This window comes from Caenorhabditis remanei, chromosome X (assembly GCF_010183535.1).
Source record: "Caenorhabditis remanei strain PX506 chromosome X, whole genome shotgun sequence".
Taxonomy (NCBI): domain Eukaryota; kingdom Metazoa; phylum Nematoda; class Chromadorea; order Rhabditida; family Rhabditidae; genus Caenorhabditis; species Caenorhabditis remanei.
In genome coordinates, this window is record NC_071333.1 from 15,927,277 (window position 1) to 15,952,276 (window position 25,000).

At 39.0% G+C, this 25,000-nt stretch overlaps 5 protein-coding genes across 5 annotated transcripts; 2 read left to right on the forward strand and 3 right to left on the reverse strand.

Annotated features, from left to right (window-relative positions):
• Positions 1-2,909: 2,909 nt before the first annotated feature.
• GCK72_025181 (uncharacterized protein) lies at positions 2,910-4,533 on the reverse strand (the record flags this gene model as incomplete). The annotated part of the gene is made up of 5 exons (XM_003098430.2): positions 2,910-3,265; positions 3,315-3,464; positions 3,511-3,905; positions 4,273-4,385; positions 4,441-4,533. The coding sequence occupies 5 exons, from the start codon at positions 4,531-4,533 to the stop codon at positions 2,910-2,912; spliced, it is 1,107 nt and encodes a 368-aa protein (XP_003098478.2).
• A 455-nt stretch (positions 4,534-4,988) lies between these two features.
• On the reverse strand, positions 4,989-8,699 carry GCK72_025182 (uncharacterized protein; the record flags this gene model as incomplete). The annotated part of the gene is made up of 13 exons (XM_003098416.2): positions 4,989-5,269; positions 5,326-5,436; positions 5,483-5,766; positions 5,825-6,118; positions 6,166-6,243; positions 6,367-6,585; positions 6,770-6,994; positions 7,041-7,166; positions 7,216-7,332; positions 7,620-7,712; positions 7,759-8,408; positions 8,457-8,585; positions 8,631-8,699. The coding sequence occupies 13 exons, from the start codon at positions 8,697-8,699 to the stop codon at positions 4,989-4,991; spliced, it is 2,676 nt and encodes an 891-aa protein (XP_003098464.2).
• Positions 8,700-10,213: 1,514 nt separating this feature from the next.
• On the reverse strand, positions 10,214-13,667 carry GCK72_025183 (uncharacterized protein; the record flags this gene model as incomplete). Its single annotated transcript, XM_053736226.1, has 9 exons — positions 10,214-10,390; positions 10,458-10,577; positions 10,907-11,458; positions 11,513-11,638; positions 12,005-12,269; positions 12,792-13,102; positions 13,152-13,253; positions 13,305-13,397; positions 13,446-13,667. 9 exons carry the CDS (start codon positions 13,665-13,667, stop codon positions 10,214-10,216), a joined length of 1,968 nt encoding a protein of 655 aa, XP_053579792.1.
• Positions 13,668-17,239: 3,572 nt separating this feature from the next.
• On the forward strand, positions 17,240-19,226 carry GCK72_025184 (uncharacterized protein; the record flags this gene model as incomplete). Its single annotated transcript, XM_053736227.1, has 10 exons — positions 17,240-17,290; positions 17,343-17,411; positions 17,461-17,508; positions 17,558-17,615; positions 17,871-17,967; positions 18,022-18,210; positions 18,263-18,409; positions 18,461-18,556; positions 18,609-18,686; positions 18,743-19,226. The coding sequence occupies 10 exons, from the start codon at positions 17,240-17,242 to the stop codon at positions 19,224-19,226; spliced, it is 1,317 nt and encodes a 438-aa protein (XP_053579793.1).
• A 3,261-nt stretch (positions 19,227-22,487) lies between these two features.
• On the forward strand, positions 22,488-23,478 carry GCK72_025185 (uncharacterized protein; the record flags this gene model as incomplete). The annotated part of the gene is made up of 4 exons (XM_003098407.2): positions 22,488-22,615; positions 22,669-22,783; positions 23,007-23,202; positions 23,252-23,478. The coding sequence occupies 4 exons, from the start codon at positions 22,488-22,490 to the stop codon at positions 23,476-23,478; spliced, it is 666 nt and encodes a 221-aa protein (XP_003098455.1).
• Between the last annotated feature and the right edge of the window lie 1,522 nt (positions 23,479-25,000).

Sequence of the window (25,000 nt, forward strand, 5' to 3'; positions counted from 1 at the left end):
AAAGAAAATACATTGCTTTCCTCAGTTTACAGTCATATATCCCACTCCCAAACTCTCTAAGAATGAGGCAAAAACTATTGAAATAGAACCTCTTACACCAGAATCGTTCAATTTTTCCGAATTCTTATAAAGTTTTTTTTCCAAAAGCTACTCTGGCCGCTAAAAAACGATCCGAAATATTGATGATGGGCGAATTTTTGGTTCCCCAGTTTCTGCCAACAGCATCGTTGACATTTTTCCGACTTTCAATGAAATTTTCTCTCCAAAGGCAACTTTATGCCCTGAAACACGATCTGGAATAATGGTGATGGGCGAATTTTCGGTTCCCCAGCTTCTGGCACCAGAATCGATCACATTCTTCCAACTTTCGATAAAGTTTTCTCTTCAAAAGCTAGTCTTCTATCAAAACGGTCCGGAAGAAAATCAAATCAGTATCTGTATTTTCACTTAATACACTTCTTAATCTTACTGTAGAAAAAAGCACTGTACTTCTCTTCATTAGATTTTTTTGCTTCGTTCGTGTTGTTAATTCTATGCTAAATTCTGTGGCCGAGAAAGAGAGGGACGAGAAAATCAACCGTTGCCGGCCATGATATTTCCATTAGTTCACTTTGGTTTTTCAGATAGATGTATATGTAAACATCCTGTAAAAACACAATTAAAGTTATGAAATAACTAATTATTTTTCAGAGTCACTGGTATCGTGGAAATCATTTGAACTATTGAAGAATGAGCGGGCCAATCAATTTCAAAGTGCGAGAAGAACGGGAAAAGAATAGGGAAAACTCGAAATGCAGAAAGAAGATTTCGAAAAACATGATGAGGTCCAAAAAGCTGCATGACCAGTTGTACTGAGTAAAAGTAGAACAAAAATCGAGCGATATTAAAATTTGGAAGTGTGAAACAGTTGAGTCTATCGGTTCGTTCTCCCAAATAATATCCGAAGCAACTTACCTATTTTTTAAAGAATAAAAATAGCAATAATTTCAGGTCACATGCCTTAATCTTCTCTTCAAGATCTTCAATCGAATCTGGAGCATGCAGAGGACTGATGATGTCAGCTACAACGATTATTGAAAACAAACTGTTCTTGGTGAGTATTTGGTTTGAAATTTTTCAGATGATGGAGATGAAAAAAAAAACCAGAACAAAACCAACCTTGCTACACTTTAACACAACACTTATAAGTTTTAACTACATAATTTGAGAATTAAGAAAGGCAATGTTTAAATTATGAATTCCGCCTAATCTTTTGATTTTTCTAAATTTTAGCATCTTTAGTCAAAAATGAGAAATTCGAGAAAATAGAGTAACTATTTGAGAAAAAACTTCATCCAGCTTCAAAAAAGAAGCAACGATTCGGGTGTGAGAAAATGAGGAATCGTCGAATCGCTTATGAATCTCCTCCAAATCGTTCGTATAGGCCCTACAGTATCTTTTTGAGAAAAAACTTTGTCCAACTTCGGAAAAAAAGCAACGGTTCGGGTGTGAGAAGGTAAAGAACCGTCGATTTGCTCATTAATCAACTCCAAATCGTCCGTATAGGTCCTACAGTATCTTTTCGAGAAAAAACTTTGTCCAGCTTCGGAAAAAAGCAACGATTCGGGTATGAGAAGGTGAAGAACCGTCGATTTGCTCATTAATCAACTCCAAATCGTTCGTATAGGTCCTACAGTATCTTTTCGAAAAAAAACTTCATCCAGCTTCGGAAAAAAAGCAACGGTTCGGGTGTGAGAAGGTAAAGAACCGTCGATTCGCTCATGAATCTCCTTCAAATCGTTCAAATATAGACTAGATTCTACCGGCTTACTCTCCCAAAAATGATCGGAGCAAAATACTTTTTTTCGAAAATAAAAATAGAAATCATTTCAGGTCACGTTATGTTATCTTCTCATCAAGATTATGTGGATCTTCAATCAAGTCTGGAGCATACAAAGAACTGCTGATGTCAGTTAGAACCATCATTGCAAACGATCTGGAGCAATGATTTTTGTAAGTATTTGATTTGAAAACATTCAGATGAAGAAGATGAAGAAAAATCCAGCGAAAAAAATCATACCCTGCTAAATCTCGATCATACACAACACATATATTTACTACGTTTATATTATTAGATTTGAGTATGAATAGATTTGAAAGAACAATTTTTAAATTATGAACTCCGCCTAAAATTTTCGACTTTCATCTCACGTTATCATTCAGTCTAGATTTTCCCTTCGATCTCAACAATGACTGGCTTTATTGAGATTCCGTGTCCGCTCTTTGTCAGATAACTGCTTTTTCAATTTTCAATTGAAAATAGCTGAATATTAGTTCAAATGAAACATTCCTTTAAAAAAAATTATCTAGAGTTTTTTTTTTTCGATCTCAATAAAAACCATTTCAGTCAGATCCCGTATGCGCTATCTGCCACTTGACTAAATTTTTTATTTTCAATCGAAACTAACTGAATATCAGTTCAAATGAAAGATTAGTTCGCAAGATTTTATATAGAGTTATCTTTCAATCTCAACAATGACACACTTGGCTCAGATACCGTATCCGCCATCTGTCAGACAACTATTTTCCAATTATCGATCAAAAATCGCTAAGAATCAATCCAAATGAAAAATTCTTAGAAATGAACTGGGCTTGATTATGTTTTTAGCTCACCAGTGGTACACGCTGCTCAGATACAAAAGGAATGCTCGTTACTGATGAGGCCGCGGCATTCCCTTTATTCTCCTTCACTTTGTACTTCTCTCGTCTAACGTAGCGGCCGAAACGAATTAAAAATGCTGTTCTTTTTCTCAATACCCTGATTACTCTGTTCTCTCAAGAATGAATGTACGGGGAGTTTTTTCTCAGCTTTGTTTCATATGATAACAAACTGAAACGATCAAGATTTATTTAAACTAGAAACATCAGTTTCAATTATCTTTGAAAACACCCAAATCTTCACATACAGACCAGTGTTGTGCCATCACCACCTTCAGAAATTCTCTCTCTTTTTGTTGGAATCCGGGACTTCCGTCATGTTGAACCAAATGTTCCATCGTTGGTATAACGATCCGTTTGTCCTTATCGCACAGTTCGAGAAAGAACAAATAGGCAAAGCAACACATCCGTTGATAGTTGTTTTCTGATGCGAAGTATGTTTGTCCGTGTTTCCAGTAAAAGTCATCTACAAAACGCTTTCGTGCATCTATTCCTTTTGATCCGTCTGCCCGATCATGTAAATCAACCAGTGCTTTGAATCCAGCAAAGTTTGTATTCTGGACGTTCTCTGGAAAATATGAATTGGTTTTTCAAACTATTGCGAGCAGAGTCATTACTTGGTCTCATTCCTTTTTTCATGACTGATTTGATATCGGCTACAAACATTCTGACGCAATGCTTCACAGAGTTGAGAAGGACGTCTCCCATGTTTTGGCTGGAAATCATTGAGGTATCAATCTTACTTGCAGTCTCCAGTTGCATGATTCCTAAAAACAATTGTTTCTTCTATTTTATTTTGTTTTGGGTTCTTACTAGACTCCAACATTTTCTGAATGCTTTGGTTCTCTAAAGTTTTCTTATCTTCCTCTTCTTTCGCAGCTGATTTTTGACCCATCACTACATCGATAATCTTCAATATTTCTTCTCGTTTTTCCTTACTGAATGCTGTTTTCAGCGTCAAATCCACTTCTTTTTCTATGTTTGGCTGAAGAACTTCATCATTCTTTTTAATACACTGTTCCAGCATATCTTCTTCCTCTTTTTCACTTTCTTCTGAATCATATTGTTCCTCAGTGTCATTTTCATTTTCATTGACTTTCACTTTGTTTGAATCACGTAGTTTTAGCAATATATTTTCAAATTGGAGTGCTACCTCAGCGCTCCTGCGAGATTTCAAGTCCACTGATTTCACTTGGCTTGTACTCGCTCTGAAAATCAAAACTTTGTGAAATCTCATCCATTTCGCTTCAATGCAAACCAAAAACTCTTCTCGATTTGTATTATAGATCTTTGTCCTACTATTTTCCAACACTGATACTCAAAAGTCACAACCAAAAAGTTATTTCTGGTTGGATTGACTCTATCAGAAGAGTACATTCCAGAATAATCTGTCAGTCAGCTAGATGAATTCTGGGGATACTAGGGCAACGGAAATCAAGAGAGCAGAAAGAAATAATGAGTGAAAGTGTATGAATAATATGGAAAGGGGGGAATGGGTATGGATATGGGTTAAGCCGTTTCCGGTGTTTCATTTCCTTTCTAGCTATATCTTATACCTCAGAATGGAAAACTCACTGGGATGATTCGGAATCTTCTGTATCAGAACTTTCTGGAGATTGCTGATGATAAATGTGCCAGGATGGAATTGGGACTTGCATTAACGGAAATAAAGATTCTGTCAGTATATTCTGAAAAATAGCGGTTAAGAATATTAAGAAATAGTTGGTTCAATAAGTTTCTTACCAGTTCAGTGGCTCTTGCGAGCAAAAGTTTTATCTCTTCCTTAGTTTGCTCTTTTTCTTCTTCATCTTCACTACCGCTTTCCCAACCAAACATTCTGATTGATTTCTAGAATAAATAGCAATTAAACCTCTGAAACTACACAACGTGTTCTTTTATGAGAGAAATAATAAGAAAACTGAGAGCGAAAAACAACTGCATTAATCAACACCAGCGAGCGTATAATGCGAAGTGAACTCATGCGCCGTTAGTACCCAAATGTGGCGGTTAACACATACGCATGACCCTCGTAGATGAAACGAAAAAGGAGGCGGGGAGTGAAGAAGCAATCACACGTGCATTGGAAACGATGTCTCGTTATTCTATTTTGAGGTGAATAATTGTTGTCACCCAGATTATCAAAAAGGAGTGTTTCTGCTTCTGAAAAAAGGGAGAGAGTACATTTGATGTCATTGAAATCGAGATATGCAATATACTTTATTAAGGCAACATTTAGATTGAGATAACAATCAAAAAATACCAGTGGGGGACAGGCACATAGAACAAAATAATTAAACAGCATTCAAAAAGTCTTTAACTCCACCTTCTTCATGGAATACATCAATGAAGACCATTTTCTCCTTCGCAGAAAGTTCTTCTTTCTTACATTTTGTGAGATCAAAAAATATAGGTACTAGATTTGAATTATAATTTAAAAGAAGACAATTGTAGGCTTCTGTGAGAAAACGGGAATAGTTATTCCTGCTCGGTTTTGTTGCCTCTCTCCTATCCTTGAAGAATGCTTTCACCGCTTGTTTTTGGATCCTGGCGTCTTGTTTTTTGACTGGTTTCTCTGAAAAAAAAAATATTGTGTTGTAGAAATTACTGTTAAATCACCACTACCCTCACCTTTTCCCACCGGTGGACGGCTGGACAAGTCTTTGATGACTTGCCGAATGTTGTTGGTCATATACTCCAACAACGGTCCATCTTTTCTTATTTTTTCGAGCGCGTTGATCCCTGAATTATAAAAATGAGAACGTAACTAGATTTTCTAGAGACTCACTGGAAAAAACACTGGAGACACAATTTTCCACTTTCTCTTCTTCTTCTTTCACGTCGGATGGTTCTTCCATCACATATTCAAAGACGGAATCCGTATCTGAATCAGTTGAAACTCCATCTAACCGATTCATCAGTTCGTCCATATCCTCAGTGTCCTCGACGTTGACTTTCTGGGACCGTGGGAGTGAACTGGACCCTTCATGTGCTGCTTCGACTTCAACTTCATCTTCATTAGGCACAAAAGAGTAGAATCCTTCTTTTTGCGTGGAGTCCAAGATTTGCTTCCTGCAAACGATTTTTGTCTTTATGCTTCTCCACTAGAAAATTGTAAAATTATTATTACCTTCGAGTTTCAAAGACATCATTCTCATTGTCGGGAATGGGCGATGGAGGAGTTTTCTTCTTTTCATTCTCCTCTTTATCCATTATAATTTTCTCCAACATCTTATCGTCCTCCTCCGTAAACTCCACACCGTTCCTTTTCTTGATTTTCTTTTGCTGTTTCCCGGTCTTCTTCTTTCCTTTTCCATCTTTTTTTGATTGGGATGGTGTTGGTTGTTGGGACGAGGACGAGGAAGATGTTATCTCTTCTCCATCATTCTCCGTTTTTTGTTTCTCTTGTTCCATCACAAGAATTCTGAAAAATTGTTATTGAACAACGCATTAACCTAAAATTCTTCTTACTCAGTTGGAAAAGACGCAGTTGTTTCAAGTGGCGTTGGAGATAGTGGTGGAATTGGTGTGAATGGAGAAGACAGTTTCCTGAAATAGACGAGAATAATGTTGTATTACAAGGGAAGATAAAAGCAAAATCAAGTCATCGGTATATTACTAGGCTTTTCACAAATTAAAAACCTCAAAATATCTATTCTATAGGTTACTCACTTTTCCGATTTCTCCTCCTTTTCTTTCAAGAGAATTGGTTGTGGAACATGAGAAGGTGAGAACGTAGTCTTGGAGGCAAATGGAGTCTCTTCTCTTTTCTTTGGTGGACTCTTGGTCTTGGTTGCACAAGAATCTTTTCCATTGCGATTTGTGACGATTGGAAGAATGTCACTGTAGACCACAGAAGCCTTTTTCACAACAATTGTTTTATGCTCCTTTCTGGAATTTTGTTCTTATTTCTTTTGATAACAATGTAGATTTTGAACACAGCCCCCGTTTCAAAACATGAAGTGGAGACACACACACACATATACTTCCCGTTTTTAGAAAGGAAGGAAGAACCAGGTAGGATTATTTAGTATGTTTGAAGTTTGGGGAAAATTGAAATTTGTCTTATTCTCACCTCTCCTGTTTATCTGACGTCCTCGGTTGTTTTTTTTTTGGAACAGGGAGAACTGCCGCAGATTTTTTCTGCACATCCTTAGGAGGAGAACTTTTAGGTGCAGACTTCACAGCATTGGCGTATGAAGATCGTGGACTCTGCTCCGAAGTCAGCGAGGGAAGTGGTTGGACAGTTGTGGTCACATTGATTGTTTTCTGTGTGGCTTCAGGAGTGACTTTTTGTGTCCTAAAATGTCTGATAAATATTTCAGTCATTGAAAACCAGAGTGTACCTGTGTTGCTGTCTGCCATCTGGTTTTTCGAGAAGTGGATTGATTGCCTGTTCTAATTTCTGTCTTGCTGATTGGCAGATTGGTTCACTTCTCAAAAGTGGAAACTCCACAAGCTCGATTACTGTTCTAAAATAATGAAAATGATAAATTGTCCACCGAAAACGAAAATGTTCACATTTCTTGTTTCACAACGGTTTCTTGAATTACATCTGGCACTTCTTCTTCCTTTTCTTCATTTGCTTCGATGGTTGTTGGCAAAGGAACACTTTGTTTCTCCTCACACTCTTCGATTCTAAAATTTCAAACTCATGATATTTCTGTTGAAAATTAAAAAAATTTATGTAAACAATGCACGAACACCCATCCCATTTAACGCGCAAGGTGTGTTTGTCTACCAACTTTCATTTTCTATAAATTGTCAATTAATGACTGCTGAACATTATTTTCAAAGGTCAATTGTTTAATGTTGTTTAATTTGCCGCTAGAGTAGCGCAATAGGTTGAGAGGCAGTATTCCCATTAGAAAAGGATTGGGTTCGACTTTTGGTGGGTGATATTTGATTTTTATTGCCATACTCACTCTTTTGGGCAGTTGTAGTCTTGTTGGTTGATTTCGGAAGAGGCGTTTGGAGTGTTTGGAGAAGATTGGATGTTTTTCGCAATTGTCAAGCTGCTGAAACATTAAAATACAGGATTTTTCTAGAAACATCAGAATTTACCTTGATCCGACAAAACTTTTCGATCCCGATTGTACATTTGTGTTCTGGATTGCATTTTCCGATGGAAGAAGAGTAGCCAATGGGGTGTCCCGGTACCCCGATTCGTAGGTACCATACGTTTGCGAATTGGTGTCTGGGATACGGAACGGCAGTTGAATATGGAGATTTGCAGAATTGTTCGATTCGACTGCATTTTCAATTTTTTCAGGAATGGCTGGATGGACTTCGTTGATACTTTGCTGAGTTTGGTGGCACACGACCATTGGGTTCACAACATGCTGTGGATATTGTTGGAAGTTGTCTTGTGGGATTTGTTGTTGTGGTGGTGCAGTTTCTTGGTAACCGATCGGTGGTTGCGTTGCCGTGTAGAACCCAGGTTGCTGGCAGTATATGGATTGGTAGCCAGGAGGTATTGAGACCCATTGCTGCGGACCAACCTGTTGGACCCAAACCGCCTGTTGTCCAACCTGTGGAAATCCTGCGTGTTGACTTCCATTCGGTGCTCCAGACAATCCAGCTTCGTGATTCAGATCCAGTTGAACTTCAGATGGGTACATCACAGGTTGGTTACCTCCCTCGTAGTATTCCTCGTAGTGTCCGTTTTTCCAATCATGATTGACTTGATCACTTGAGCCTTGAGAGAGGAAGTTCTGAAAAATAAGATTATTCCAAAACAACAGGTACTATAGTAAACATACCACGGATTTTCCTCGTCTGGTGAGAAGAGCATTATGCTCGAACACATGAATTCCTTTTTCCTTTCCTTTGATAATCGAGTTTTGAGTCGACTGGTCCCTCATATTCAGCTGTCTCCAGCTGTTGGCGATCTACAAAGCCAGATTATGGAAAAGGAAAGAGAAGTTTTAGTTTACCGCCTCATGATAGGCGATTCGGTGACGTTGGATATCCACGGCTTGTTGATACTTCGTTTGGAACGGCATTCGGCTAGAGTACGATTTTGTCTGAAATTGTAATAGATGGTAATTCGACCGTTTTTTAAATATAAAAAGCTATCATGGCTCCAAAGTTTCCCATTTTGGGAGCGTGTCACGGTTACTTTGATTGTTTCACAAAATAAACTCCTCATGGATCGCACAGAATGAAAATAGGGCTCCATTTTTGTAGTTGAGAAGTTTTTTGTACGGGCACTGTTTAACAAGTTACGGTTCAGCAAAGTAAGCGCAAAAATTGAGCGATTTTTGGCACTATACGTCTTAAAATGACCATAACACTTAGGGAAATGTCCGTAGAAATAAGTTGTCAACTACAAAAACGGAGCTCTGCTTTTGGCCTATATGAGTCATTAAGAATTTACTTGGTGGGACTATAAGTTATACCATGACACCATCTCAAACTTGACCATTTTCAACTGAAAACGACCAAAATTTTTGGAATAATGGTCGCTACTGTTGTTCAATTTGAAAATTACTAGAAACTGAGAACTATTAAAAAACCAAAAAAATTGCATAAACAGAAAGAAAAGGAAAAAATGCATTCGTGGAGTCGAGAAGCAGTGGAGCGGTCGACAGTCTCCTCCCCCAAGCTATATGGAGTCCCACCATGCATTCCCTTTGCAATGACTCACTTCTCGAGTCGTCCAGAATTTCTGTTAATCATCAGTGAATGGTCAATTTTAATGTGCAAAATGTTGTCGTTTTCCTGATGAGTAAGGGATACTGTTGAATGATAATGGACGGAGACTGGAACGGAGCTACGGAATGGAGTCATTTGAGATTTCTTGATTGTTTCGAGGGACCAGGACCTGAGTGGTGAATTTTGAGATAAGAACACATTTATTATAACGGCACCTTTCTATAATCAGATATAATGACTGTTGAACTCTTGAAGTGACAGTCGCATGACATTTTCGATTTTTAAATCTTGTTTTGCAACCTAAATCTCTTAAATTCCTTCTGAAAATTGAAAACGTATTAATCAAAAACAACACTTGGAGAAAGGTTGGTACTCCAGAGACTATAATCTTTTGGTTCGCCGTGCCATGTTGGTCTGAGTTTAAAAAAAGTTTCCTGAAGCCTCCTGACTGAAAATCTGAAAATCTATTTCCAATTGATTACTTTAGAACCGCGTCAAATCCGTGAAGTTAGAAAAGTCTGAAATTACCACGTCTGAAAGTGACTGCTTCATAAATTATAAACTTCTGATACCTAAACATCAGTTTTTAATTTGAAAAACTTTCCAAAAAAATTTATTTTGAAAAAAAAACGTTATCCGTTTTTATAACACCTCAGAAAAAAAATGCATATAAAAAAGAAACCCGTGGAATTAAGGCAGACATAACAATAGTAAAGTGATACTTGGAACCGGAAAATTATATAAAATACATTAATAATAACAATTGAGAACCTATCAGCAAAATTGGATAATTTTTAACACAAAATACAACAGGTTAATTAGTTGAACAGGGTGGGGGAATGAAAAAAAAGGAGAAATGGGTTCACATCAACTGCTCTGGTAATGGGTAGTCATCATTGCCATATTTATAAAGTAATCGGTCATCTCGTAGTTGGAGCACGAGTTCTACATGACGGTAGTAATTTTCATCCCAATGTTCGATCAGCTTGTCGTAATCCTCATTTTCCCGTTGCATTATTTCTTCGAAACACCTTCTGATCTGAAAATGATTTGACGTTTGTTTTTGAAATAAAAGTTCCCAAGGCAGAAACTGTAGAAAAACTTACAGTGGCATAATTGAGTTTGTTGAAAATGTGGAAGTCCATTCCATTTCTACAAGCGAACGTCCCACATGCACACCATCCTTCTCGAAGCCCTTTGTAGTTGGGCCCGTAGTCGATGGTCAGCTGTAATACGAATAATTTTGGAGAGTATAATGGGGTTATTCAGGTCATGTAAAAATGTATTTTAATACATATTTTACCTTATTCACGAACGGTGAAAAATGCATTCTTTTACACATTTCTCCCCCATTTTTCTACATTTCTCCCCCTTTTTTGACAGTTTTTCTACATGCGCATGTCGAAAAATGCAAAAAAATGGGAAAAACGTCATTAGACCAACGCTAAACTGAGATTTGTGAAAAATAGTTTCTCGACGGTCGTGAATAAGGAAAAAATGTATTAAAATACATTTTTACATGACCTGAGTAACCCCATAATTAAGATTCACTTACTCTCTCTCCTGGCATGATCGATTTCACTGAGAAGAGGACCAATGAGACGTGGCCAGGGGTGAAGTTCTTCTGGTACACCCGGAATGGCTCCAAATTTGGAATACACGAGTGGTTCAGGTGTCTGCCCACATTTCCTTGCCATTTGCAGTCGATGTGCCACTCCTTTTTGTTTATCATTTTCAACACTTTCAGATATTCCGGAGTGAAGTTCAACGACTCGATGATTGGATGCAGGGCTTTGCGGTCTTCCGCGGGATCCGTCAGCTGCATACTGTAGTCCTTCAGGTTTTCCTCGAGCCGGTCAGAATTCATGATCTCTCCTCTGAACTCCATCACGGGTGTTCCAGCAGGAATGTAGTTGAGTGTCCGAACTTCAAAACCAGTGGCGATGTCTGCCCGAAAGACTTCGAGTTGGAAAAGATTTTTTTGCAGAGTGAACAGTACATTGTTGTTGCACCTTCCTTTGCAGGCACACTCCTCCGAACATGCAAATGCGGCATATCGGTAGAATGCTGCAGAGCCAGTTCGGAAGTTGACCGGCTTGAAGGAGGTCTACAAAATGTCTTCACCTTATTAAATTAAACAATCTTGTGAAAAAAAACTTACGAATGACGTCCGACCATCGTTCCCTTGCAAACTCTCTAATCGCTGATTCACCATGGAGCATCGGCAATCTGGGTTGTTAAAACAATTGACTGGACCATTTTCACTTTTACAGCAGGAGCATATTATCTGAAATTCAAAATCCAATGTCTTGATAATAAGATCTCATTATTGTCAAGGCCCAGCTTCAAAAAATATAAACTTTTAAAATAAAATTTTTCATTTCAATTTTTTATCGAAAAGATGCATTTTTTATGGTTTTTCAGAATTTTTATAAATTCTAAATCACAGTTGAAAATTTGAATTTTCCACGTGAATTTGAAAAATTTCGAAGAAAAATTGAATTTTGAATTTAGCCGCCAAACATCCGGACCTTGATTTTTCTATCAATTTTTTTTGATCATCTTATTATAAAAATGTACATTTTGATGATTTTTCAGATAAAATTTGATATTTTCGCAGAAAAAAAGGAAAAAAAACCATATCAAAACTCACTTTGTTTTTTTCTTGCTCCGCCATCCCGATCGCTTCCTCCAGTTTCGGCTCACTCGCTCTATCGATGACGTTCGCACTTATGTAGTCGTAACACAACGACTCCGGAATGTGCACCTCTCTATGGTCCGTTTCGGCGCAATCAGAGTAAACTGGTATCTTCATTCCATCAGAGCCTAAATCTGTATTGCTCAAATTTTCTGTTATCCGCATTCTGTCTCTTGGCGGATGGTATGCCAGTTTGGAGAGGTAAAACATTTCGAATTCTCTGAAAATAACAAGAAATTGTGACTTGAAAATGATGACTCTAATAGAAAAGGTTTTTAAAGGAAGACTGAAGTTTTATTTTTTCATAGTTTTAGAAACCGGCAGAATATTTTCAAGGCCCGACCCGGCCCGAAGGCCCGGTTTCAAAAAATGACCCTTTTTCCCATTTTTTTTTCAAAATTTTTCTAATTTTTCATCGAAAATTTGACCATTTTTGACTATTTTTAAGATTTTCTTCTAATTCCGAATTCAAAAAATTTCAAAATTTTACTCTCGCGCCAATTTGCCCGGGCCTTCGGGCGTGGCCTTGACAACTATGATTTTTCAAAACTTAAGATTACATCTACTGAGAAATATTCGTCATTGGAGCATATGCAAAAATAGCTCTAAATGCTACAATTCGTCTTCTTCTGGCTCAAAATGCGCTTAGATGGAAAAGTTTTTCCCTACTTTAAACGATACCGCTCAAAAGTTTCACCAATTTTGGCTAGATGGGATAGCAAACAAAATACAAAATTCTTACTCTGGCAGTGCACGAGGAGTCAGGCTTTTATCATTCTCCACAAATTTCTTCTTGTTGAATTCCAAAAATTTTACAGCGAGATGGTGACATCTTTCGACGTTTTGTGATGGGGTCTCGCTGTTCATCTTGAAATATTTTTTCAAGTCCTTGCAAAACTCAATTTTCCTTTTCTGTCGAATGGATTCATCGAACAGCAGCCTGTCCTCTGCGTGCCACCAGATTCGTTGTGCTTGGTTTTTCCAGAATTCGAGTCTTTCGTCGATTGTCATCCTCAAGTACTTTTTTTGCATCGCACTGTTTTTTTCGACACTCTGAAAATGTTTTCGTTCAGATTTCTCTTATGCCTTGTTTCCAACGTACTTTAGCGGGATGGCAGTTCCTGTACTCCCTTATAATATCCCAATAATGTGGCTCCAGAGAGGACAATTTTGAGAAGTTGACATTTTTGGATTTTGCTGTGAACTGTAAATTATTTTCTTCAAATTTTTAATCGGGTATGACAGAAGACTCAACCTCATTCCAGTTTCTTTTTATCATTTTGATTTTTGGCGCCGGGAAACATGCATATGCTCGTGTTCTCCAGGTGCGAGAGATTAACTCAATCTCCTGAAAAAAATTTGAAAATTTTTTGCTGCCTGAATTAGTAATCATTACAATGTTTTCTTCCAGAACAACCAGCTCATCATCTTCAACAACTTCATTGATGCGTTGTCTTTCTTCAATGACAACTTTCTCTGCTTTTTTCTTCTTTTCCTGACTCGATGTATAGGACTGTCTGGATGTAGACGGGGCATCAGCATTTTCACATGTTTTCCGAATTTTTCGGGATGAAGAAGCGTTTTCATTGTTATTCGAGCGTTTCATGCCTGTAACCATTGTTTTGTAGTGAAATCAAGAAAAAACCAACAAAAAAAAATCAAAAGAAAATCAGAAGAGAATAACTCGGAAACACACCTACATGCCAGTTTCTCTTTTTCAGGACAACTGCGACTAGTGAAAGTTGCAACAGTAGAGAAATAACGGATACGTCGAGAGAGCAGAATTCCTTGGAGAGAATTCTACACTCTCCGAGTGGTCCGCAAGTGACCGAACCGAAAAAGAAATAGCCTCTGTGAAAAAGAGGCCCAGAAAAGAAACTTATATACTTTGCATTATTTGCTCCGTAAAATGTGTAAAAGATAAGACTTTAAATCTCATTTACGATTGAAAAACGCGTTTAAAAAAAATTCAATTTGAAAGACACTTGACCTAACTTTATTGTCATTAAAGGCTATTAATCTATTCGAGGTCACATTTGATAGCTACAACTAAAGATGGACACTTTTTAGATGTTATCAGCACTCTCTCATTTACGGTTGTTAGACAGATAGTCAGTTTTCACTCTTCCAAGCGAACTAGTAATGAAAGTTAAAATGGAAAAGAATACCCGATCCAATAAACAAGATAAATTGTTCGGAAAGAGTTCATTCAATCACGGTCGCGTCAGTTGTCAGAAAACAACGAATTGACTTGAGTGTTTCTTTCGTCAATACAATTTGACAGAAGGCATCTACAGAAAAGTATGAAAACCAAAAGTCTGTTTGGTTTGGAAAAAAGAACATGTTGAATTCAAAGGTTTTGACAACCATCTGCGATCAATCACATCCTGGACAAACACACTACAAACTGAACTCTGAACGAAAACACCTTCTACAAAATATTCACTTTTGTAGGAGTTTAAATTCAAATTCGGGAAAAAGAGGATCGGAAAGTTAGAAATTATAAGCACTACTGAAGATTTATGAACCTATTCACAAGGTAGCATAAAAACATATAACTAGTTCATTCTACTAACAGAAAACGGTTGTTTTCCTTTTATGATGCCTTGTGAATAGGTCCATTAGTAAAATAATCTTTCAGAGCCATCTGGAAGTGGTCGGGAAGACTCCAACTTCCTGTGTATTAATTTTCGATGAAGTTTCTCTGCTTTCACGCTGACTTCCGGAAAAATTATGAGGGTCACTTGGTTTATATAAACATTTTGCAGATAGCTTCTGAAGAAAATTGATACTTCTGATCAAACAATTATAATTTATATAGAAAATTGTTTCAGGTTGAGATTTTCCAAGAGTTAGATGGTTTTTTTTCAGAAAAAAAAGCATTACAGTTTTTCCTTTCTCAAAAAGTGAAAGATGCTCTTTCCCATTCTATTTTTATCATTTTCCCGTGTTCTCCTCTTCCAAGTATATTCCATTTTTGAATTTCAATTTGATACATTCGTGGCGAGACCCAAAATGTATTTCCACGATGTTCCTTTGACCTGCTCTCTGGCACGTGTTCGTTCTCACATTTTCTTTTCCCTCTCTTTTCTCTTGTCTTCCAAACGGAAAGCGAGCGCAATCGAACCGTCGGTGGCTGCCCCGCAATCGTCTGCTTCTCTGTCTCTAGTCTATAGTAGCGCACACATCATTCGATGGTTTGGCAGTGGCGAGAAAATAGCATGAGGCACAATAGAGGCACCAGACAACGAGAGACAACGGGTTTCATTCACTCACTATGGTTTGGACGAGGAGGGCACACATACACTACGCTCATTCACCACCGCCCGTTGCCTCGAGGCCGTCCGCCGTCGTTTTCTCGTCGATGCGCTGCGCTTGTGTTTCTTTGTTTCTCTGCCATGATCTCTCATCATGTGTGAGCGTACGTGTATGCGTGAAGAAGTGTCAATGAAGTCGAAAACGACTAGCATGACGAAAACGAAAAGGGTTCTAACCGAGGAGACGGAGACAGCGAGAGAGAAGTTATAGAGTGTGCTGGGCCGCGGAGACAGAAAAGAAACTGGATGGAAAGTGAGAGATTGGAAGAAAAGAAAGAAATGAGAAGAAGCGAATAGATGAGCAAACACCACGGAACACTTTTAGACTTTGAACGATACCATCAAAACATCATCAAAACAGAAGGTCACAAATAACTCGTCACAATTGAGTCATAGTTTCTTGACCAGAAGGAACATTCAACAATGAAAACTTGAAAAGAGAAAAAGCAAACACAAAAAAGAAGACTCCCCCTTTTTTATACAGTCTCGCCGTGTCTAGAAACGTCGAAAATTATCTTCATTCACTTAAGAAGTGAAGAAGAAGCGTAAAATCGGGAGACACCAGCTTCTCGTAATGAAGTGCAGATGGAGATCCGGAAAATAGATGCCCAATCGGATTAATATATATTCTTGACGAGGAGCAAACATGGCGAGGCTAATTATGTTGATGCGTTCACGCATGATTGGTCAAAGGTGTTCCTGAAAGAGTCCTGAATCCTGAAAGAACCCTGAAAGAGACCCACGAAGACAATCTGACTACCTGCAAAGAGCTAATCTAACATGTTGTACTCATAGATTAGAGGATTTGGAGTTAACATCCAGGAAACCGCTGCCCCCTCTTCCCTTGCCGGTGTTGTATTATGCAAACAAATTTCACAAATTTCTGGGTTCAGGCATCTCAACAAAACTCAATACGAATGAGTGATGGCTGAGACACAATGTGTTATGCATACGAGAAAATTAGTTTCGAGTATATTTTAGTTGTTTCGAGTATATCGCAATATCTATTCCACTTGTTTGATATGTTTCATATTTGACCTTCTAGGTTTTCAACATTCAAGCAGTTTTGTTGAAATTCGAAATATTCAGATTTTCGATATAATCACATGATCAGATTCAATTTGACCAAACACACATTTCGTATGAAACAAACACACATTGCGTATGAGTACGCACCACGAAATTCTATTTTTGCATTAGGTGTTCTCCAATTCTCAAATTTTACACTCCACCTCCAGAGTACTGTAAAACTGACACAATCTTTCCCGGTAGTATAAAGGTGTACACAACGGGGAGATGCGAAATTTCTCGTCACCATTTTTTAGTTCTATTTGCATCTATCTAGAACAATCTATACTGTTTCTGATACAAAAAGAAAATTTGTCAATTCGACACCTCTCGAATCTTTGAAAAACCATTCCTTTCCCTTCCTTCAGTTCTTTCCCCTTTCCTTCTTCTTCTGGTAGCGTACTACAATATTTTCGAATGTTTCGCTCTTTCATACCACGAGATATCATCTTTATGCTTTTTCCTCTCTGACAGTCCTTCTGATTTCTAGGGACGCGAATGCGCGAGTTATGAGTCAATCCTCTTTTTCCTTTCTCTCTCTCCAGCTCTCTCTCTTTTCATTCAAATTCTCATTCCGTTACATGTCATCCAATCAGTTTCTGTTTACCATTCGTTTACAATCGTTATTTTCTTCTCATTCTTTTCAATTTTTTTCAAATTTAGCAACATCTGGGTAAATCACTGTGTTGGAGGAAGAAGGGCTCACCATGGAGCGTGTTGTGCTCCACAGGTTTCCGAGCAAGAAGGACTGGAGCTATGAGGTAAACAACGGCTATATATTTTTAAAACTTTTAATTTTCAGGGAATGCAGGACACCAGAGTTTTCGACGCGTCGATGCCGATCCTGAGGAAAGCAGTGAGTTTTAAAACTACATAAATTTTTCTTTCCACCCAACTGAATTTTTCAGGTCAAAGAAAAAATCTTTAAGCTGCACCCTGAAGTTGCTGTCCTCCTCAATCAAGGTCACGTCGTTCAAGTGAGTTTATCTTTGTTCCAGATTTTTTCGCATACATATCTATTTTCAGATCAGGGACACGCGCTTCATCGTCAGGTGTGGACGTGCGCAGTGGGCGGTGAGTTGTGAAGAAAAAAAAAGTCGATCAAACTGTTCATCCATTGCAGGTAAAGCACATTCACATCAGCAAGAGGTCGTGCCACGTAAAAATCTTCTGGCCAGAAGGTAAGTGAACTTGTATTCGTTCTTAAGAGAAGGTTGACGGAAATGAGAAAACGGGGGAAAGAGAGGGAGAGAGAGAGAGAAATAGAGGACTAAAGAAATGCTAGAAGCATAGCTCGGGGCATTACCGATAAAAGGTAGTTTTATAAAAGTTGTGCAAATTTCGATTCTTCATCTTTACGCTATTTAATTTTAGGTGCAGCTTTTCTGTTCTAAAAATAACTGATGAAGTCACTTCTTCAAAAAGTTACATTTCAGACAACAATGAGCTGCCGTCCTCAGTTCTCGAGACGAACTGCACTATTGTGGAGGAACCGCCCGCAGCAAACGAAGAAGTTCAAGAAAATGAAGATCAGTGAGTGTTCAATTTCCTAAAATATATGTTCACCAAGGCTACAATTATTTCCAGACCAGCACCACCACATAAGGCCGCCACTCCACCCGTCATGAGCAGCCCTCAAGTTGCCCAGAGCAACTTGAGAGATGGCCAGAGCACCGCTCCAAGGATGCTGGCTTCAACTCCAACTGTGTCATTAGCCGAGGTTGTTGGAAGCGGTGCAAAAAAGGAGAAGTCGAAGAGACGTCAGGAAATCGAGGAGTAAGTGTTCATTATCTTCATATGGCATTTTATTTTGAACGGTTATTTTCAGAGAGAAGACGTCTGCTTCTACTTCAGTGGCCGAGCCAATTGGCCAGATCACAACTCCGATCGGCCAAGATCGAGCTGCAGACGTCGCCGAGACCAGCGCTCCAGTCGAGCAGAAAGCCATGCTCTCTCAAAACTCCACTGAGCAAGAGTAAGTCTTTATATCTTTGCGCTCCATGTTTTACGAATGAATCATTTTTAGGTCCAATGGAAATCACGCCACTCCCAGCTGTTCAGCACCCGTCAATGTTATCCTCACCCCAAAGAGGAAGTACGAAAAGAAAAAGCCGGCTATGAAGTAAGCGTTAAGATTTTTCCTTCATTTTTTCTAAGAAATTTTTAATTTTCAGCATGGAAGCGTTCAACGGCGCGCCAGCTGCAGTGGATTCCACCAAAAAAAAGAGGAAGTACGAGAAGAAGGTCAAGGAGTAAGTGATAACCTTTTAGATTATGTTTTTTAAGAGGTAATAGAGATAATTTTCAGGACGAAACAAAACAGTACTTCTCCAACCGTCCGGGATGTGGTCAGTGCCCGAATCGCAGCATTCCCCCAATCGGTCGCCCACCCAACGGCACCAACTGCTCCAATTCGTCATCCTTTCGCAGCCGCCTTGGCTCCAACCGCTTCATTCGCACCGCCATTATTCTACCGTCCAACCACTCATCCTCATCCATTCATGCCCACTCCCTACGTTCAACATGCTCATCATGCTCATCACGCAGTGTACCGTGCGCACACCGTACCGCTCCCACCTCCGATGGTCCATCAAACTGTACCGGTCCATCAAACTGTACCAGTCCACCAAACGGTACCGGTCCCATCTGTGATTATCCCGCCACAAGCTAATCGAGCTGCTCAAGCCACCGTCCAGGAGCTTCCAACCGTCCAGGAGCCAATTGGAGTCGACAGCTGGGCGAAAACAGTGGATGTGATTCATGAGGCTCACCGAATCCTCCATGAGATCTAGAAGGTGATAATTTTCTTAAATTAGGAAAAAATATCTCAAAGCTTCAAATTAATACTTTCATCAATCCCCCTCCCTCTCTTCCTACCATACTTACAAACCGGGCGAAAATAGGCCGACACATGCCCCGTAAATCGGTAAATTGCTCAAAACGCGATATTATGATCTGCAAATTGATACAAAATAGAGAATCTTAGCGAGGTCTATGTCTGTGACCTACTATGGGTTGGATGGCAAATTGTTATTAGACCGGGGTCAAGAAAAAAAATGCCAAAAACGCAAAACATGACCAAAAATTCATTCTAGCACCGCCAGCAGCACATTGGCAAATGGCTACGTGGCCCGTAGTAGGTCAAGGAAATAAAACTCGCTGAGATCTACACTTTGGTATATTTTTTAGCATATAATATTGTGTTCTAAGCGAGTTACGCCAGCCCTGGTTGCAAGTATGCTTTATACTTTCTCTCCCACATTCCATTCTACTTCTTTAATGTGTTTCTCCTTTCCTCCTTCTTGTTTCTATTCTTCCCTCTTCGAATTATGATAAGTTTATTATCCCAGTACATTTCTACACTTTCCAAGGATTACAATGTGTATTATGAATATCCCTAATTTTGTTTTAAATTGATTTCTTTGATTTTTCTCTCCCGATCCCTGTTTCTTTATATGTTTTGAAACATTCTGCCCTTTTTTCAACATTTACTTTTTGAAAGCAATATACCTTACCCTGTTCATTTTTTTTCTTCTCTCAACCCCGTTTCCCTCTCAATTCTCTCAATCGTGCCTTGTGGACATTTTTCATTTTTTTTTGTATTAATTCCTTTGATTTTACTTTTTTCATTTCCTGTCTCTTTCCATTTTTCGATCAATTATACCCCCGTTCCTCAACCTTTACCCTTTGAAATCATTTCCCTTAACCCCGTTTCCCTTTCAATCCCCATGTCCCGACCCTCAAGCAACTTTACCTCTTTTCCTCAAACTGGTGCAACTAACTTTGTGTGTTGATAGTATTTTTCAATCATTTTCAAAGCGAGTAACCCACATTCCTTCATTTGTCAGGTGTCGTAAGATTTGCTTTCATTTCCGTTCCTCCGTTCCCCTTTTCCCTCCGTTGGTATGTGTACTTATTTCTTCTGGTTCTTTTTTCTTATGATATTCTTCCAATAAAGCGTTCACAGATTATTATTTCATTGTCGGTATCATCAATGTCACGGATACAATGTATTTCTATGTTTGTCATAGTTGTGCAATGTGGAATAGTAGATCCTACACTAATTGGATAGACCAGACAATCCTCTTTATGTTTCCGCTTAGGTAAATAGGATGTCTAAGTTTAGAAGAATTCTCTTCCTGGGAGTGAGAACTTTTCTTAATTGGATAATCCTCCAAACATTATCCTTACGCCGGTACAAACATCTGTGTTGCGAGATTTTCCGAGTCTCATGGTGTCTCAACTAATAAATTGTCGACCATACCCAATATTACATGACAAGTTACCAGACGGCTGTTTTTACAACTGCTCTCTCCGGTATTTTATGAGTGTTTTGCTTGTTTTTCAGGTTTTCACCACGAGCAACTGTTTAGTGTCAATGTTTCCCATGTAGATAGGAGGATTCAAGTTGTCCTGTAAAATAGAATCTCATTCAAATATTTCCCACTCCCCAAATCCGTCACTCACTCAATTTTACAACTAACGTATGGGGTTTGAATGTTTACGAACCCTATAAATGACAAGTCTTTTTGTACCTTCCCAGAAGGAAAGCGGATTCCTTTCAAATTCTCTCCGAAAAGGAGTGCGGTAACCTACTGAACTCTTCCCGACAGATGCATATTGCCGGTGACGGCTCAATTCTCAGAAGTGACAAAAGAAATACGGCGGGGCGGGTGAATGAGACGAGGGTTGCGCCATCACTGGCGGGCGGTTTGAAACGAGAACTAAAACGGGAGGAGGAAGAGGAAAAGTTATGCAATTAGCTAGATGTCGGTATAAAGTTAACAGGCGTGAGTAACGTTTTGAAGAACGCCGACGAATGATAGTCAATGGAGACAGAGTTGCAGGTCGATTTGAGTTTTTGAAAACACGGATATTTTCAAAGAATACGTGTTCGGTTTAGGAATGTTTGAAATGGAAGAAAATTATTTTTATTAGACACAATTGTGCAGCATGGCCAACATACTGGACATTAAAAATGTAACAAATGCAGTTTTCATCTGAAAACTCTCTACTTTGTGAGTGTGAGACGGCTTTCATGATATTCTCACAGTACATTTTTATGGAGTGTATAGATCACAAGTAGAGCTTTATTTTTGTAGTTACCAATTTTTTTGTACGGGCACAGAAATTACACGCAGTCAATGTAGACAGCTAAAAAAAACTCTCCTTTTATCAATTTAGCAATGAAAAAGCGCAACAATTGCGAAAAACTACTTTGACGATTGACAACTTCTTGGGATGTGCCCCTAAAAAAATTGTCAACTACAAAAATAAAGTTCTATTTATGATTTATACACTTCATAAACTATTGACAATATGATACTATCAGGGAAACCATCTCACACTCAAAAATGTGATGACCATTTTCACCTAAAAACTGCAAGTGTCGCATTCTTTATGACCCCGTATAAATTGTACTCTATACGGTATACTGTATGAATTCTACTAGCACATTGCAGTGGGATAAATAAGCTATGGCTTAGTATGGAACTCCCTGGCAAACATTCGAAGTTTCCACATAAAACTGGATACTTCAGATTCTTCAGTATTGTGGAACACGTAGTACCTAGTATGAAAATTTTCTTCAAATATTCTTTTTTCAGATACTGATGAAAGTTATCCAGCTCCTACTGTCACCATCACTACATCACATTTTTCTATCGAGAATCCACCATTTCTCAATCACACATTGTTTTCTGTCACTAAAGGTGATATTCAAAAAAATATCTTCACATATTTGAATTTACAACCTCGACCTATCTCTATGACATCTCCACATTCCAGACCTCTCCCAATGTGACCTATTCACACCTGAAATTCAAATTTTCGCTCGTAAAAAAGCTGTATACTCCCTGATAAGTCTTCTCATCTACGATGTTATTTGGACCCGGCTGTCTTCTGTGGTCCGCGGTCTGCTCATCGCCCTCCCACCGTTATCCCATTGCTCCGCCCACTCGAGACTGGAGGAACTCCTAGACTCCCTCAGAGAACATATCATTCACTTTACCTTGGTTATTGTAACCTGTTGCCTTCATTTATTTTCCTCAATCATGACTAAGATCAAGGAAGAAACTGTTTCTAATGCGATCGAAGCTCGTCGTGTGAAGAAAGAGAAGTCTCGTGAAAAGGAGTTTCATCGCTCCCGGAATATCAACTCCGCTTTTGATACTCTTCAACAGTAAGTAACATATTTGAATTAGGTTTTCCAATCTAATTCATTATTTTTTTCAGACGGATTCCATATTTGAGAGCAGAAGAGAGAAAAAACTTGCCGAAGATTAAGACACTCCGTCTAGCAATGCAGTATATCAACCATCTGAAGAAACTGGTCGATGGAAATGAGATTGTAAGTGAAAAGATGCATGTTCATTATTTCAAATGATGAACTTACCAAGTTTTTAAGTCTGATTTTATATAGGTTACCAGTTGAGAGGTCCGCCGAAAAAAATCCAAAAATATTGAATTTCGGTATCAAACTTCCGGTCCTTGACAACATGGCAAACTCTTTCTTTGAATTCAGCATAAATCCAAATTGGTTAAAATTCAAACTAACATACAATTCATTCCAGACCGAGACTGAATCCAACGAAACTCGTCCCCTGTGCCACACGGATTTCCGAACTACCGTAACCAACGAAATGCGCCTCCGCAACAGCTACCGGGAGAGAGCCCACAAACAAGAAATGGATCCAGTCACTGTACAAAGGATTTTGGCGAGAGAAGAGAACCGCCGTCGTTGCGTGCCTCAACTTGACGAAAGACATGGTGAGGAGTACAAATTTCAAAATCAAAAATTATATGTTGTGTTTTCCAGGAACTCACTTCCAACCAGCACGCCAATTTGGTCCAATCTCCAACAATGTGTACAACTTCCGTCAGATGAATATGAACCAGTTCCATGCCAACTACATGACTTTCCAACTTCCACTGATGGTACCATTCCACCCTTCGATGGAGAACATCCAAAATCAACAAGTCAACTACATGATGCCAATGGCTGACCATTATATGATGGAAAACACCTATCCTTCACCTCAATAAATTTCCTGACTCATGTAACCACTTTTTGTTTACTCTTATTGTGATCTCTTAATAATTCCTTCTCTATTTATACATATTATTGTATAGCTACTTTGCTATTGGAGAGAGACGATACACGTGGTTCTTTACTCTTTACTTTATTAAGAACTGAATTCTAAGGGAAATGAATACTTAGAATAACCGGGGCACGTGACTAGGGTTTCACGTAGGCGTTCCTATACAACACCTCCCCCACAATATGAAAAGTTCGCTCTGTTCGACTTTTCTTCCAAAATCCAGCGAAGCTTCCGACCCGACATGTAAAACCATCCGTCATTGTCGTGACTCGGCAACCAGTAGTTGTTTCTCATTGAAGGTCCGCGTGGTCTCATTCTCCCGACTCCATATCCAATATCACGCCAACTTTGATTGCCCGCTGCTGATCTGTTGTTCCAGGCCGAGCCTGGAATATTAACTTTTAGTGGACACACTCCATGAAAGTTCTCTCCGTTAGCTTCTCTTCTACCGAACTTCTCCTTCTCTTCATGGCTCAGTCGACCTCTCATTCTCATATTCGCACCATTCCAGAACATCTTCTCCGACTGGCATCTTTTCGCAATGTGACCTTTCTCTCCGCACTGGTAACATCCTTTCTTTTCAGCCCAACCTCTTTCTGGAACGTGTCTTCCACCACAACGAAAACATCCTTTTCTTTCGACTATCTTCGAATTCTTCTCACTCTCGGACATCTCTCTTACTTGATTAACTCTTTGACTCGACTGACTCGTCCACGACGTCTGCTCTCCTTCTTCAACTTCCTCAATCTTACTATTCGCAACCATATCCTTAAGTACTGCTTCTATTTCGGGTGACTTACATAACCAACTCATTCCAATCAAATTCATATCGCGATTTGTCACGTACACATAGTCACAGTATGTAACTCCTTTCAACTCAAACTTCACACTCACTCTTCCTTTCACAACCAACTCCGTTCTATTAGCACATGCCACTTTAAAAGGAACCTCGCTCAACGATGGACTTCCCAACTCTTTCCAACTCTTTTCACTAATCAACGTAATCTGACTTCCCGTATCCAAATGGAACTCCAACATCTTGTCTTCAACCTTCACCATCATTCTCGGGCGAGTCTGACCCTCGGTGGTCACTCCATCAACTTGTATTGTTTGAATCGTAATCGTGTTCACTTTCCTACTCTCTGGTTCATTCCGGTTCACATACCGATTATCACTTCGATTCCGCTCACTTGTTCTCTTAGGACAGTCATATACAAAGTGTCCAGGTTCTCCGCATCCATAACATGTCAGGACTCGATTTCCAAAATGTTCTCTTCTTCCTCTGAAGCCACCTCTATAACTACTCGTCCTGTGATCACTTCTTCTCTCGTCTCGCTTTTCGATGGCACAAACATTCACTTCCTCGTGAGGGTTCGCGGTGGTGCTTGACACTACCTCAGTTTGCACTTTCAGTTGCATATAGCGACACCACTCATCATGTACATCTGCCAATTTCAACTTCTGAC